This window comes from Halichoeres trimaculatus, unplaced genomic scaffold (assembly GCF_033239565.1).
Source record: "Halichoeres trimaculatus isolate MK-OKI-2021-1 unplaced genomic scaffold, fHalTri1.1 fHalTri1_scaffold_6, whole genome shotgun sequence".
NCBI classification, from domain to species: Eukaryota; Metazoa; Chordata; class Actinopteri; order Labriformes; family Labridae; genus Halichoeres; species Halichoeres trimaculatus.
In genome coordinates, this window is record NW_027437184.1 from 33,361,398 (window position 1) to 33,376,047 (window position 14,650).

At 40.1% G+C, this 14,650-nt stretch overlaps 1 protein-coding gene across 2 annotated transcripts in view; it reads right to left on the bottom strand.

Moving 5' to 3' along the window:
• Positions 1 to 14,650, bottom strand: part of srrm3 (serine/arginine repetitive matrix 3) — a 187,322-nt gene that overhangs the window by 36,136 nt on the left and 136,536 nt on the right. For both annotated transcript variants that reach the window (XM_074671725.1, XM_074671726.1), the window contains exons 4-8: positions 9,880 to 9,981; positions 9,246 to 9,326; positions 8,758 to 8,826; positions 401 to 436; positions 134 to 184 (exon numbers count right to left, since the gene is read on the bottom strand). In XM_074671725.1, coding sequence (XP_074527826.1) covers positions 134 to 184; positions 401 to 436; positions 8,758 to 8,826; positions 9,246 to 9,326; positions 9,880 to 9,981 — 339 coding nt within the window. The remainder of the gene's footprint in view (positions 1 to 133; positions 185 to 400; positions 437 to 8,757; positions 8,827 to 9,245; positions 9,327 to 9,879; positions 9,982 to 14,650) is intronic.

Here is a 14,650-nt window from a genome sequence, read left to right on the forward strand (position 1 = left end):
GAGAAAGTTAACTTCTCTAATTCTTACAGGATGAGCTCTGTTCTCTGACATTTTACTGATAACTAATGTAAAAACTGAGCTACAAGCAAACAAGATGTTTCTCCATGTGTGTGTGTGTGTGTGTGTGTCTCACCTCTTCTTCTGTTTGTTCTTGTCTTTGTGTTTGTTCTTTGGGCTTCCCGACCTGAAAAACGGGTCACATGTCAGACGATGAAGCTTTACTCATCAGAGCGAGTAAAAAGAGAACTCACCAATCACCCTTATGGTTTGCATAGTGTTTTGAACAAACAGTAAAATCAATAGGCAGAAATGACGTCATGACCCAAACTGCAGCAGAGGGCTTTGATGCAAACTGTTTTAGATTATGTTTATGGTGTTTTTCTTTTTTTCAAACACACACCTGTATCTCCTCTTTTTCCTGGAGCCAGATGCAGATCTACAAAGATGAAAACACCACAGTTGTTACATTGATGACAGCTACATTAACTGTTACACATAACACGTGATGCGAGTCTGTTTCAAGAAGCAGGTTTGCTGTGACATCCAGGTTTTACTTTTACTCAGAAAAGCTCATTTTGTTCCATAAATGCAGCGTTCCAGATCTGGTTTTCTCCTGGGGATCAGACTAAACCTGCTTCTTCAAATACATTCTGGGACATTAGATGTGTTATTTTAGATAAATGCTGCAGGCTCTGATCTGTACCATCCATCTGTGGTTTTTATTTCCTCTCCTTTATGGTTTCATCAACATACAACTGCACAATGTGACAGTTTGACTACTAGTCTAAAAATTTTATATTAAGAGGTGCCAGTACGATCTCTTCTGCACTTAATACAGAGGGACTATCAGTCTATGCCATCATAAAAATGCACATGCATCTTGTCCGCAAAGGCAGTGTTTAGCTCGATTCATTCAGATGAGTTAGCGTTTTGTGAACACTAAACTCAACCTGTTATCAGCATAAAAATGTTCAGTTGTTCTGTGGTCAGTTTTTAGAAACGATACTACACAACAACAGAGGCAACGTCTATTATGTTTTGACCATCACAGAGCAACCGGTGTTTTGGAGTTAATAGAGACCATGCTAACTGGTTTATAAAGGGGGGGGTTCTGATTTATTGACACATGTTTATGCCCTGGTCTGTCACAGTCATAGACGTTAAAAAAATATACTTCTTGATCGGCTTGAAGTGAGGTCTCCACAAAAACTGCTCCCCCTAGTGGTTGGCTGCAGTATAGGTCAAACAAACAAACCGGCTTTCCAGTCATTCCAAATGATCTGTGCTCAAACTTGTGTCCTCTGATAATGCAGTCATGAGCATCGAGTGACAGATGTGTGTTTAAATTCCTCTCTGGGTACACGCTGGATTTCTCCGCTAAAAATGTTCGATCTCTTCTGTCTACTCATGTGTTTTTTGGTGGTGAACTCCTCCAGTCATTTGCCAACCATATATATATATATATATATATATATATATATATAAATATATAATTATGTATGTATATATATATATATATATATATATATATATATATATATATATGAAAATGTTCGATCTCTTCTGTCTACTCATGTGTTTTTTGGTGGTGAACTCCTCCAGTCATTTGCCAACCATACATATATATATATATATATATATATATATATATATATATATATATATATATATATATATATAAATATATATATATGTATGTATATATATATATATATATATATATATATATATATATATATATATATATATATATATATATATATATATATATATATATATACATATATATATATATATATACATCGTTAATTAATTCGGGAAGTAAGGGATTAAATATAAGGTTTTCGTTTACACGTTTGAAAAGTAAAGAAAGCCTGACAGGTGAGGGTGGTGCTGCGTGACCTTGAGAGTGACAAACAGGAAAAGCGACAAAAATCAGGCTTTCTCAATTCAGTTCAGCCTTTGCGGTTCACGCATTCTAGGAAGGTCGGGTCCTTCGTGGGCTGCAGATCCTGAACTGGGACACAGCTCATGAGTCAGTACCAGGAGCTGGAGCCAAAGCACATATAGTGCTCCCCACAGCTGCTCCAAATCAGGAGCAATCAGGCACACACACACACACACACACACAGACCAACTGAACACCCCCCACACATGCATGAAAAATCCTCCAATGTGACTGAATTCAGACAGTTCTGCAAAGAAGAGAGGACCAAGGTTCCTGCACAACGACGTGAAAGACTTGAGACAAGTTATCACAAACGTGTGATCAAAGCTTCCTGCCAAAGGAGGCACAACCAGTTATTATGTTTCAGGGGCAATTACTTTTTCACATAGATACAGGATGGTTTGGAAAGCTTTTTTACTTTTCACACCACTGTCAAACATCATCTAGAGGACACGTCTGAAATCGTTCCATCTTGAATTTAAGATCGCTCAAAGCAAAAATAATTCTTTTTGAGGCTCTTTCTGTGTTTTCTTTTAGATTTTTGGTTATTTCAGGCTTTTTCTGACTTGACCCAGAGAGGACAGGAGGGTGAGGGGTGCCTCATGGGGCTCACAACCTAACTGCTACACCACACCGGGCCTCACTTTGTGTAACTTCAATGACAAAAACACCTCAACACTTGAGCCCAACAGGGCTCTGAATACAGCAAACACACACTGTGACACAGCAGAGACAAACAGCGTGCATCGCTCAGTGTCAGAGGCTTGGTTTGGTCACAGAATACAAGCATGTTTAAGTCACTGTGAACAGCAGGAGAGTCATGTTTTTTCATGTGTCGTCTCATGGATGAATATTTAAAGCTGTGCATGTGGGCTCATCCCTCCTGACTATCCTTTTCTGAATGACATGCATCCATCCATATGTGCAGAGCGTGCACAGGGGGCGCTCACAGCGGGCCGCTTCTGTTGATTCCACAGGTGCTGCTGCAGAGCCGACACACTCTGAGATTCAGCTTCACTCCGACAACACTTGGAGTGAGCGGTAATCGATGCAGGAGAGACCGGCCGCTCGTCAGTCCTCAACGTTCCACTGACACATCACCTCCGGATCGTTTTCAGCCTCATTTCAGTTTCCATGGTGATTAGTCAGAGCAGCGTGTGAGAAGTGTAGTTATGTATTTTTCTAAAGAGCACTACATCTGCTCTGCTGGTTTACACACCTACAGCGTGCCATGGAGTGGGAGGGGAGTGTGTTGAGTCTGTGAGTGGGGAGTAATAAAGCTGTCACAGTAATGTATGTGGCTGATATGTGACTCTGAGATGTGGCCCCGGTGGTACGGCACTCTTCTTCCCCACAGGAGGGGAATCTGCTGGGCACGGCTGGGATGTGAGGTATATCTGCAGGGCTCATTATCATTCTGCTCCCTCACACACAGCCCACTCCTTCACTCCTCTTTCTGACGCAAAGACAGGGACTGACAATGAAAGGATGAAGTGATGTACATGGAATTAGCTGAAAATAAAAACTGCTCTTTTTTTTTTTCCTTTTTTTTTTTTTTTTAGCTTTTTGCTGTCTATTGATGATTTTTTATTTTTATGTTGAGCTAGCTTTTGACTTTTTGGCAAAAACAAAAGAAAAGTCAACTTTAATGCTTATCTCCATTTTAAAGTTCCTGTGAGAGATGCCTGGGTTATGTTGATTTTGTCGACCCCCTCTGGACAAAGCAGGTATTACATAAAAATAAATATTACAACAAAATGAGCCACATCTGATATGAAAAGACATAAATGATGCCCGAGTTGCTCTGATGAATAAAAATCTGTCAGTGGAAGAAGAAAAAAGTGCTTGATAAGTTTCATAAATGAAAACATTTCTCAGTCAGCAAAGATCTCATCATAGATTTTAAACATTACTTGCCAAATGGTATCACAGTTACAGTTGGAGTAACAGGCTCAGAGTGCTCCCTGGGTTAGTAAAGCAGTCTGCTCAGGCTTTCTGGGGAGTGCGCTGCAAAATCCCCCACATAGGTACATATGTACAGTGGGGAAAATAAGTATTGAACGGGTCAACTTTTTTCTCATCACATTTACTTCCAAAGATGCAATTCAAGCAAAATTTCTATCAGACATTGGTATTAACTCAAATAATCCTCACATGAAAAGAAATCACAACTTCCAGGTCCATAAATAATGATTATGTGGAATTAAGTATGATAACACAATGGAACATTTCCACAAAATTTCAATTGGATTTAAGTCAGGTGATTGACTAGGCCATTCTAACAGATTGATTTTCTTTTTTTGAAACCATTTGAGAGTCAACTTTGCCGTGTGCTTTGGATCGTTGCCCTGCTGGAAGGTCCAGCCACGTCTCATCTTCATCATCCTGGTGGATGGCAGCAGATTCATATCAAGAATTTCCCCATACATGGCTCCATTCATTGCTCCATCAATTATATGAAGTTTGCCAACACCATGAGATGAGGAACAACCCCATGCCATGATGCTTCCACCTCCAAACTTCACTGTTGGTGTAGTGTTTTTGGGTGATGTGCAGTGCCATTTCTCCTCCAAACATGGTATGTAGTATGACAGCCCAAAAGTTCAATTTTGGTCTCATCTGACCAGACAACATTCTCCCATTATTCTACAGGCTGGTCAAGAAAATGTTTATCAAACTTTAAACCAGCTTCAACATGCCTTTTCTTGAGGGATGGAGTCTTACGGGCTGAGCGTCCATAGAGGCCATGGCGGTGGAGTGTATTGCCTATTGTTTTCTCTGTAACAATTGTACCTGCTGCCTCCAAGTCTTTCTGGAGCACTTTCAGGGTGGTCCTTGGCTCGTTGAGTACTCTTCTGACTATCTTTCTGACTCCCTGGTCAGAAATCTAGCAAGGAGCTCCTGTGCGTGGCCTGTTGATGGTAAGGTGGTGCTTCTTCCACTTGTGAATAATGGCCCAACGGTGCTGACTGGAATATTCAGGTGTTTTGGTATCTGTATAAGTCTGTAACCAGTTCCATTCTGATGCTGAGCAACAATCAGGTTGTGAATGTCTTCAGAGAGCTCTTTACCTTTACCCATCATGAGGTGTGTGGTATTTAACTGCTTGGTGAAAAACAACCTTTTTTATAGGACCATCAATTTGCTGTAGCCCAGCTGATGTTGGTTTGCACTAATTGGAAGTTCAAGTAATAATTACTGACAGATTTCAGGTGGTATGGTGCATTTCCTTGCCAAAGCATACAGCCTTTCCATGGTGTGTTCAATACTTCTTACCAGTGTTATCGCACTTAATTCCACACAATCATTATTTATGGACCTGAAAGTTGTGATTTCTTTTCATGTGTGGATAAGTTGAGTTTATACCAATGTCTGATAGAAATTTTGTTTGAATTGCAGCAAAATGTGATGAGAAAAAAGTTGACGCATAATACTTATTTTCCGCACTGTACATATGTATAAAGTGAACAGGAGGAGGCTGGGGTGGAGGAGGTGAAGATTAACCAGCAGCAGAGTGGGTGGGACTGGTTGGGTGGGGTGGGAAACAATGATTTCAGTCTGAGCCTGTCAGCTAATAACAACTGAGGGCTTCTTTGTTCAAATAAATAAAAAAAAAAAATCTTTTTCCACTGGCAGATTCTTTTACTCATTTTAAGGGAAACTCACTATTGGCTCATGGTTCTTCTTCTTCTTCAAAAAATGTTTTCCTGAACCTTTTATGTGAATGTGGCTCGTATTATGTCTGAACACTTTCACAAAAAGGACAACAAAAACCCACACTGGATTTTGAGTTTGTTCAGCGTAGTCTTCACTCAGTTTCTCTCTTTTTGATTAATTATCAAATGTAACAAAATCCTCCTCACAGGAGTGAATCAGATAACACAACATGAAAAAATGTAACAGCGAGGAATGAGACGTCTCTTCCATATCTTACTATTTTCTTCCCCACAGCTGGAGTACCGTCACTTTGTTCACAGCTGAGCTGAGAGCTTGTGTTTGACGGGAACTGAGTTTTCAGTTTTTATATTTTTTCTTCACTGATTTTAATTATTAAATCTCACTTTGTACCTCTTGGCTCAGATATCTCTGATGTTTGTTTGCTTAAATTGGTTGATCTAAAGGTGACGTGCATTTTGGTTTTTTCTTCAGAAGCTGTTTTGAACTGATTCAGCAGTTTTCCTGTGGTCCACTCCTCCTGGTGTGGTGTAGATTATAAAGCCGGGGCATTCCCTCCGATATATAGAATAGAATAGAATAGAATAGAATAGAAAATACTTAATTTATCCCCGAGGGGAAATTCAGGAGTCACCGCAGCATTTAAGAAAACAAAAGTAAGAAAGAGTATAGAAAGTGCAAAAAAAGTCCATAAGAAATTAGATGACGACATCCCGTCCACCACTCTCCAGCCCAGCCAGTCTCCACCTCCACAGGGTCCAGGACTGAGCCTCAATATATATATATATATATATATATATATATATATATATATATATATATATATAGGCTCAGTATATATATATTTATTTTATTTTATATTTTATATATTATATATATATATATATATATATATATATATATATATATATATATATATATATATATATATATATATATATATAGCGCAAGTATATATCAAAGGAGTTTATGAATGATCCCAAGCTGCAGCTGTTCCTCTCCACATGTATAAATACATGATAACAGAATTAAAGCAGGAGGTGATCAAAGCCCTTCCCCTCCTCTTCTAACATAAACCTGAGAACTTGGAGCAGCGTGAGTGGAGGCGTCTCCTCAGGGGAGGAGCCCTGCATACCTCATCTATACATTATTCATACATCAACAGCACCTGCATTGCAGAGCAGCTTTAGACCGCGTCAGGAGGGAGGGGAGGGGACGAGGAGCGGGGAGGAAGTGTGTGGATGGATGAGAGGTGGGGCGCAGGAGCGGGGCAGTGCACTGATGCTCAGCAGTTCAGTGAGAGGCTCATTTTTCTCACGTCGTGCGCCCCCATACAGGCGGGTTATTAGAGCTACAGCGTTCAGCTCGCCACCCCCGAGTCAGACGGGGAGACAGAGAGAGGAAGTGGAGGAGGAGTGCGCTTCAGAGCTTATTGTTGTTATGATATCCCACGGCGTCACACCACTGTTTGATGATGAGCTCATACTCTATTCCTCCTCTCTCCTTCTTCTTTCCTACATCCCTCCTTTCCTTTGTCCACTCCGTTACTTTTTGTTTCCCTCTGTTCATCTTTTAATGATCTTTACATCCTTCTCCTGAAATCATGAAACCCTGTTTGTTTTACTTCCTTTACTCTTCACTCTGTCCTATATTTGTCCTTCATTTTCTATCTTAGGTCCTTTCCTTCTTCCTATCCTTTCTAACATATCTTTTCCTTGAATGATAGTTATTCTTTTCACTTACCATTGTATCCTTCCCTTCATTTTCTTTCTTTTTTATTCCCTTCTTTTATTTTCTTTAGCCATAAATTAACTAGCATCTTTTTTTTATTCCCTTCTGTCTTTTGGCTCGGTCAGTATGTTTGCACGCAGCAGTCTGACTAAGGTCATGGCTTGATAGTAAAGCCACAGCGGGGGGATCTAGTCTTTTCTGTGTTTAAATGCAGAAAAGAAAGTCGGACTTCTAGCTGAGAACGTCTCACTCTGCTTCAGCACTGTGTCCTTTTTTGATAAGAGAAGCTGTGGGCGCATTCGACCAGTTTTTGTTCACCTGATGAGAAAGCTTCATTCCTACAATGGCTGAGATGGAGCTGAGATGGAGCAGCTGTAGCTCTTTATGTTTTTATCTAAGTGTGAGCCATAGTGTTTGTTTGTAGTGTTGGAGCCAGAGACTGTATGAGCGCAGCAACCCTGTTTATCACAGTCATGTAGTTCCTTTTCAGGCTGAACACTGAGGCGTACCAAGACCTGCTGAACCCAACCATCATCCGATAGCGAGCACATTATCTAAGGGGCCGTTTCCACGACAACGGTTTTTAGAGTGAATCGCTAAAGTTTTGTTGTGTTTCAGCTTCGTGTTTACACACGCTGACCTAAAACACAAACTTTTGAAAACGGCCTCCAGAGTGGGATTTTCCTGAAACACTGCTGCCGCTGTTACCGTGTAAACAGTAAGTTGATGTTTTCAGAGGAAATGCTGACGTCACACTCTGCGAACTACCGTGTTGTGCTTGTGCTGCTCAATCTGCTGAATCTGCTGACTGTCTTAACCAAATAAGCATCTGTTGCTCCACTTCTGCTATCAGTATTCACCAACACACCAGATGATCAGCTCAACTCTACTTGGGTGGAGATCTCCCAAAAGCGGTATCGGGACAAGACAGTTATAGCACCACCTACAGGCCTGGCATGCTAACTACAGCGTTTCTAGTCCCTCGATGTAAGCATTTTAGCGTTTTCGGATGAAACGTTGTCATGTAAACGCGGCCTAGGTGCGTTAATCTTTGTCAGATTCTGGTCCGATTAAGCTGTTTACATACATTTCAATAGTCTGATTTTTGAAGCTGTGCGTAAACTCCACTTTTTATTTTTCATAATGATTGTCTCTCTTTTCCCTTCGTTACCCCATCACCTTTTGCGTCTTTTCTTCACATCTTTATTTTCCAAACTTTATTCCTTACTGAAGTTTTCTTCCTTAAGATCTAACCCTGTTTTTCTTCCCCCTCTCCTTTCTCCCTCCTCCTCCTCCTCTCTTTTCTTTCACATCTGTCACTGTGAGAGCATCTTTTGATTGATCACTGAAGAGTTGACGTGTCTTGCTTGTGTTGACATGTCTGATGACACACACACACTCACCTGTCTCTCTTGTGTTTCTTCCCACTCTTTTTCTTCTTCTCTCTGTGAGTGGGTGACGAGCTGCCGAACCTGTTGATGGAGAGAGAAGACATGTATGTTTGCATCTGTCTGTGACACGAGCCTCGAGTCTTATCCTGTGTTTGAATCCTTCATCGTGCGATGTTACATCCTCTCTTTGTCTCCTGCTCTGTTCATCCCTCTTCCTCTTTCTTCTTCTTTTTTATCGTGTTCAGAACAATGACCCTTTTCTCCTCCCCTCTTTCTCTCTGAAGAAAACCGAAGCAGACATCTTGCCTTCGTAATGACTCTCCACTGTCTTCTCTCACCTCTTCACAATTGCAGTATCCAGTGACTCGTTTGCAATAATCAGGCCAAAATAATTGGACTTTCGTTTCACAAAAGCACGCTGTAATTATTCTGTCAAGGAGGCTGGAGAAAAAGGAGGAGAAAACTGAACCACTTCATCAGAGGAAGCTGTTTCCACTCACCGGCTCCTTCTGCGACCAGATTTCTTCTTCTTCCTCTTCTTGGGACGAGGGGATGGAGAGCTGCTTGATTTCCTCTTTACTCTGAATCAGCCCGAAACACGAGAGAAGGAGGGAGATCAAGAGGGATGCGCATGAAAAGAGGAACATTCACAACTGATTGTTGGCGTCATAATTCCCTGAAAGAATACATGTTTGATTACAGTTATTTGTTGCGAGGCGATAAGTGTCTCTTTTCTCATTTCCTCAGTGCAATCTGCAGGAAAACTAAATATTAATTCAAACGTAAAGCAGGGAGGAAATGGCTGTGAGGAAATTACGCTCAATCTTTCCTGCAAAGCGACACAAACAGAAAGCACAATCTAAATGACCATCGACGTGAAGGTTTTCAGAGAGGCTGTTTATCTGCGGCCGTCTGGAGTGTGGCTTGAAGAGCGATTGCATGAATTTCATGTTTATGAATGTTATCAAAGGGAAACCCTGCAGCCATGTGGAGGAGATAATGGGCGGCTCATTTAATTCACCACTTGAGAGGTCAGAGCCGGTCAACACAGCACCATTATATACGAGCTATGTGTATGTGTGTGTGTGTGTGTGTGTGTGTGTGTGTGTGTGTGTGTTTGAACATGTGCTCTACCTGCCGTCGCTGTGGTAATCGTGTTCATAGTCTCCGTCTTCATAGCCGACCATCTCAGGGTCCCCCTCGTACCCTTCAGACTGATAGTGTAGGTGGTTCACTCTGCAAACACAAGAGGAAGGGATCATTAATCTGACCATCTGCTGCGTGGATGTGTGTTTGTTTCAAAAAGTTATATTTATTGGCATGTTTTATGTCCCACGACACTACGTTTTTGTTATAATTTCTTTTCTATTTCCCACCTTTAAGAAGAAAGAAAAAAACAGAGATAGATGACGAGGAGTACTGGTGCAGAAATCTCTGGGAATTTGATTGAAGACTCAAAGTAATGTTTAATTTCACAAATAAAAGACTCAAAATGACGCAAATATAATAAAAAACTGTAGTTCATATAAACAAGGAAAAAAATGTGTATTAAGATAGCAGTAAAAAATACAGTCACAATGATAATCTATCTCAAAACAGAAAATATGAGTATAAGGTTTAGGAATGCCTTATAAATATTAAATATGCAGAAGAGGATTAGGGCCACTGAAAAAAAATCCACATTTTTTTTATTACCATTTTTTCTGAATCCTGATGTTTTTTTTACCAGAAAAAAATAGAATATATTTATATATATATATATATATATATATATATATATATATATATATATATATATATATATATATATATATATATATATATATATATATATATATATATATATATATATATATACAGAGATTGGAATATTCCTTCCCATGTTACTATTGTTTGAAAAGTCATTTTGAAAGATTCCATTCGGAAAGACGAAAAACTCCTCATGAAACTGTGGCTAGTGACAAAACACAGAAGAATTATCGAAACTGTTAAAAGGAGTATTTTCATTAAATCACAGCTACAGTCTGAAAAAAGAGAGGAAGCATGGCTTCCCTTGGCCTACGGGAGAAGACGTCACTGCTCGAGGACCTGTATGACTGTAAAATAATCCATGTTGAGAAGTACAGCTGTTCCAACTGGTGAATGTTTGATTGGATGCTTAGGGGCCCTCGGGTGATTTGAGTATGACACCTCTGCTGACCCCTGCTGGCTGCTAGAATGAATGAGGTTTTCATTTATTTCATTTATTTAGAAAGATAGCCCCTTGGGATGGACCATCTTATTTTCAACAACATAAGAGAGTACAAATTCCCCCAAAAAACAAAATCCAGTAAGTAGACTGTTGATCTCTGCTGGCTGTTAGAACGAATGAAGTTCAGGCTGCAGTTTTTAAACCAGACAAAGCAACTTTCACTTCTTTTATACTCTAAAGTCTGAGGTCTGGAGCAGAGTGACAGAGAGACTGTTTCATCCAGAGACTCTGACAGCTTTAAACTTTCAGCCTTCACACTGAACAGAATGTGTCAAAGAGTAGCTACCCAACAAATAACTGACTCTCAGAGCTCCGCATTTCACTGTCACCATTTATCTCAGACATACACGGCAGAATTTATCACAAAAACAAGACAAACTATCCCTCACTCAGCAGATGTATACTTTAGCTTCTGGATGGACGTCTGGCCGAGCTTCACTCCGCTCTGCTGCAGTCTGAAGGATCTCAAACTCACCATCTGCTGCCCTCAGATCAGCTCGAGACAAATCAATGTAAGAAATTCTGTTTTTGGTTCTATCTTGACATCAGGAGTAACATGCTGCAAACACAGGTGTGAAACGTGAAAAACAGACGATAGAGACTTTAAGTCAGAGCTAACATAAACTTATCTGTGTGACTTTCCTTCCATGCCGGTGTTAGTAATCTTCCCTCACCCCAGCAGTGAGAATATCATCATCTCTCTCACTCTTACGCCTCAGCTTGTGGGATTCATACCTTCCCACTGCTCTCCCCCTCTCACACACTGCATTGTTTGTTCAGACAGATGGCATCAGCCTCCTCCCTAATCCTCCCTGCCCGGCCACCCCACACCCCTCTTTATGTGGCCTCCTCTGATCCTCCACATCTGACCTTGCCGGCTCCGTGGGGGCTAAAGAAACTGGTAGAAAGCGCCGCTCTGAATATTCTACCTTAATACAGTGCTATCTCTCTGACCTTGTCATGTCCTGGTGTTGGTACAAACACAGCAGGCCGGGCTCCGGGCTTTCTGCTGATTTCCACACAGAGACATGAAGGTGAACGTGGAGGTTGTTTGGATTATAGCAGTTTTGCTATCCATCATTTTGCTGCGGCTGTTTTAAATCTGGTTCTCTCTTCCTTTCCCTCCAGGTGATTTATTCATGAGATGTGTGCGACCCTTCACCTCCTCATCATCACCCAGATGTTGCAGATTCATCAGCTGTAAATGCCATCATCAGCAATCTCTGCATCGCCGCCCAGGCTGTAGCTTCATCAGCCCTAGACATCAACAACCATCTCCTAATCATCACTTGGTATTAAAGTCACCGTGGACTTAATAAGAGATCTTAAAACTGTTTCAAAAACAAATGCACACCTTGGTAAGTGATAGAAAAATTTCTGTAGGAGCTAAAGACAGATGCAAACATCCAGTTTATTTACATCAACTAGTCTGCTGCAGCTATCTTAGCTTAGCAGTTAGATAATGTTTTCCAAGATAACTCTGTTTCCGGATTTTCAGCTTGAAGTTTCACTGAAGAACTAAACTCACAATGAAATGTACATTACTCTCTTACACCAGATTCCTATTCACTACATTCAACACTGTATACATCTCCTTATTTTCCAAAAAGGATACAACAAAGTAGCGCTAGCTTGATTTTTTACGTGTATGGGAAATTGCATTAAATTGCTAGCGGTTAGCATATATCAGTATAACTTCAGCTTCGGAATAGAATTTCAACTTTCATCACAGAAACATATCACAATTACTGTTTGAAAAAGATACTGAAAAATCCAAATGTCAAAACACTTGAAGGTAGGTAGCCAAGAAAAGTTGCGTGCAGGCTCATGGCTGACTTCATAACCACGGCAAGGTTCCAAACAACTTAGAATAATGTTATTACCACTTTGAGACACTAGATGGTCTACTTGAGTCAATAACGTACAACAAAATGACGTGCAGTTTTTACTTATTTCTGTTTATGTACTCCCAGAGATATCCAGATCCAGGGACCAATTACATTGTATTTACTTATAAACTCAGTTTAATCTTGTTGATACAGAAAACCTGTAAAGCTACCTTTTGTACAGAGAAAATTCACAGGAGGAATTGATAAGGAAATTGATAAAGAATTGGATCAATAAGCAGAATCAGTAAGGGCATTGGTATCAATAAAGTCTCATCAATTTTCATTCCTATGCAGGAACAGAACACAGACACAGAAGTGTTCTCTGATCATGGAGCTGTTCAATCTAACTCACATATCCCAGCATCCTTTTCTTCAGTCTTCTGATCCATGTATCAAAGATGTATTTTTTTTCCCATCAGCAACAGTCACGTCTTTACATCAACAGTCTTTATCCCATAGAACACACTAACACTTCAGGCCTCATACTTCACACCAAATGCAGGGCTCCAGGCGGCCCCTAAATGGTCACAATTTGCCCTTAAACTATGATATGTGATTGAAAAACTTTTTTTTTTTGGCTACAGCTTTAAATACATAAATGGATAATTAAATTTGAATTAATAACAATTTTAAAAAGTATTAAAACTAAACCACATGAAAGCAAAGTATTTAAAAAACATAAAACTAAAATTTAACCCAACAATGCTGAAGTTTGTGAAAATACTTTAGTACAAGCTTTCTTTAGTTCTTTTTAGAATTAAAAACATATAAAATCAATACTTGTTGGTAATTATTTAAGAAGTATATTTTTCACAACTACTAATAAACTACTTATGTTGCTAAAGTAGACAAACACCAAAGAAGAAGAAGGTGGGGGAATGTGTGACCAGTGTGATTGGCTAATATGTGAAAAGAGGAGGGGCTTGGGGGCTATCAGGCAAATCTACAGGTTTCACATCCCTCTTGTAAACAATAAACGATGAGGAAGAGGACTTTCAGTGCTAACTTCCTCCATAATAAACTGAGTGTGCCAGGGGAGACATATCCTGACAGTAATACAGTGAAAATGAGAGGAAATATGAATGTTTGCAAGTCAATTTGAAGTGAAGCCCCTAAATTTTCTGCTTGCGTCCCTAAAATTTTAAGCACGGAGCCACTGTGCTCCTAGGAAAAAAAGTGAGTGTGGAGCCCTGGAGTAGATAGTCCTCACAGAGCCATTACATTTTGTCAGCTCCTTCGTGTCATCATTCTTTAGACTCCAGGGTGATAAGTTTAAGAGGCGCTCAGGGCTTTCCATCTCCCTGTTTCACCGCAGAATTAAAGCAGTGAAGGGACTCTGACAATAAGTCTAAAATGAGTTTTAGCGCTCATGCTACCTCATAACTTTAATGTCACTCAATCTTTGTCGAATAAATATCTTAACTTGTCTTAACTCTGTTTGAACTGACTTTAAAGATGGTGCTTAAAGGCTCTGAGCAGAGCAGTATCTGGGCTTAGTTAGGAAGAGACCAGGCAGCAGAGCCCTTAATTGGCCGAGCACCGCTGAGCACAGCAGGAAGACTCATACTGGGAAAGTTGGAGCCACACTGGAGACACTCACACACACTCACACACACACACACACACGCCCTCTGATGAATAGGACTGCATTATAAAAATCATCTAATTTCTATCTTAAGCAACAAAGGTTCAAGGTAATCTTCATTATCCCCAAGGAGCAATTTGTTTTACAGCCAGCAGTGGAAGAAAGAATAAAACAGGAGAC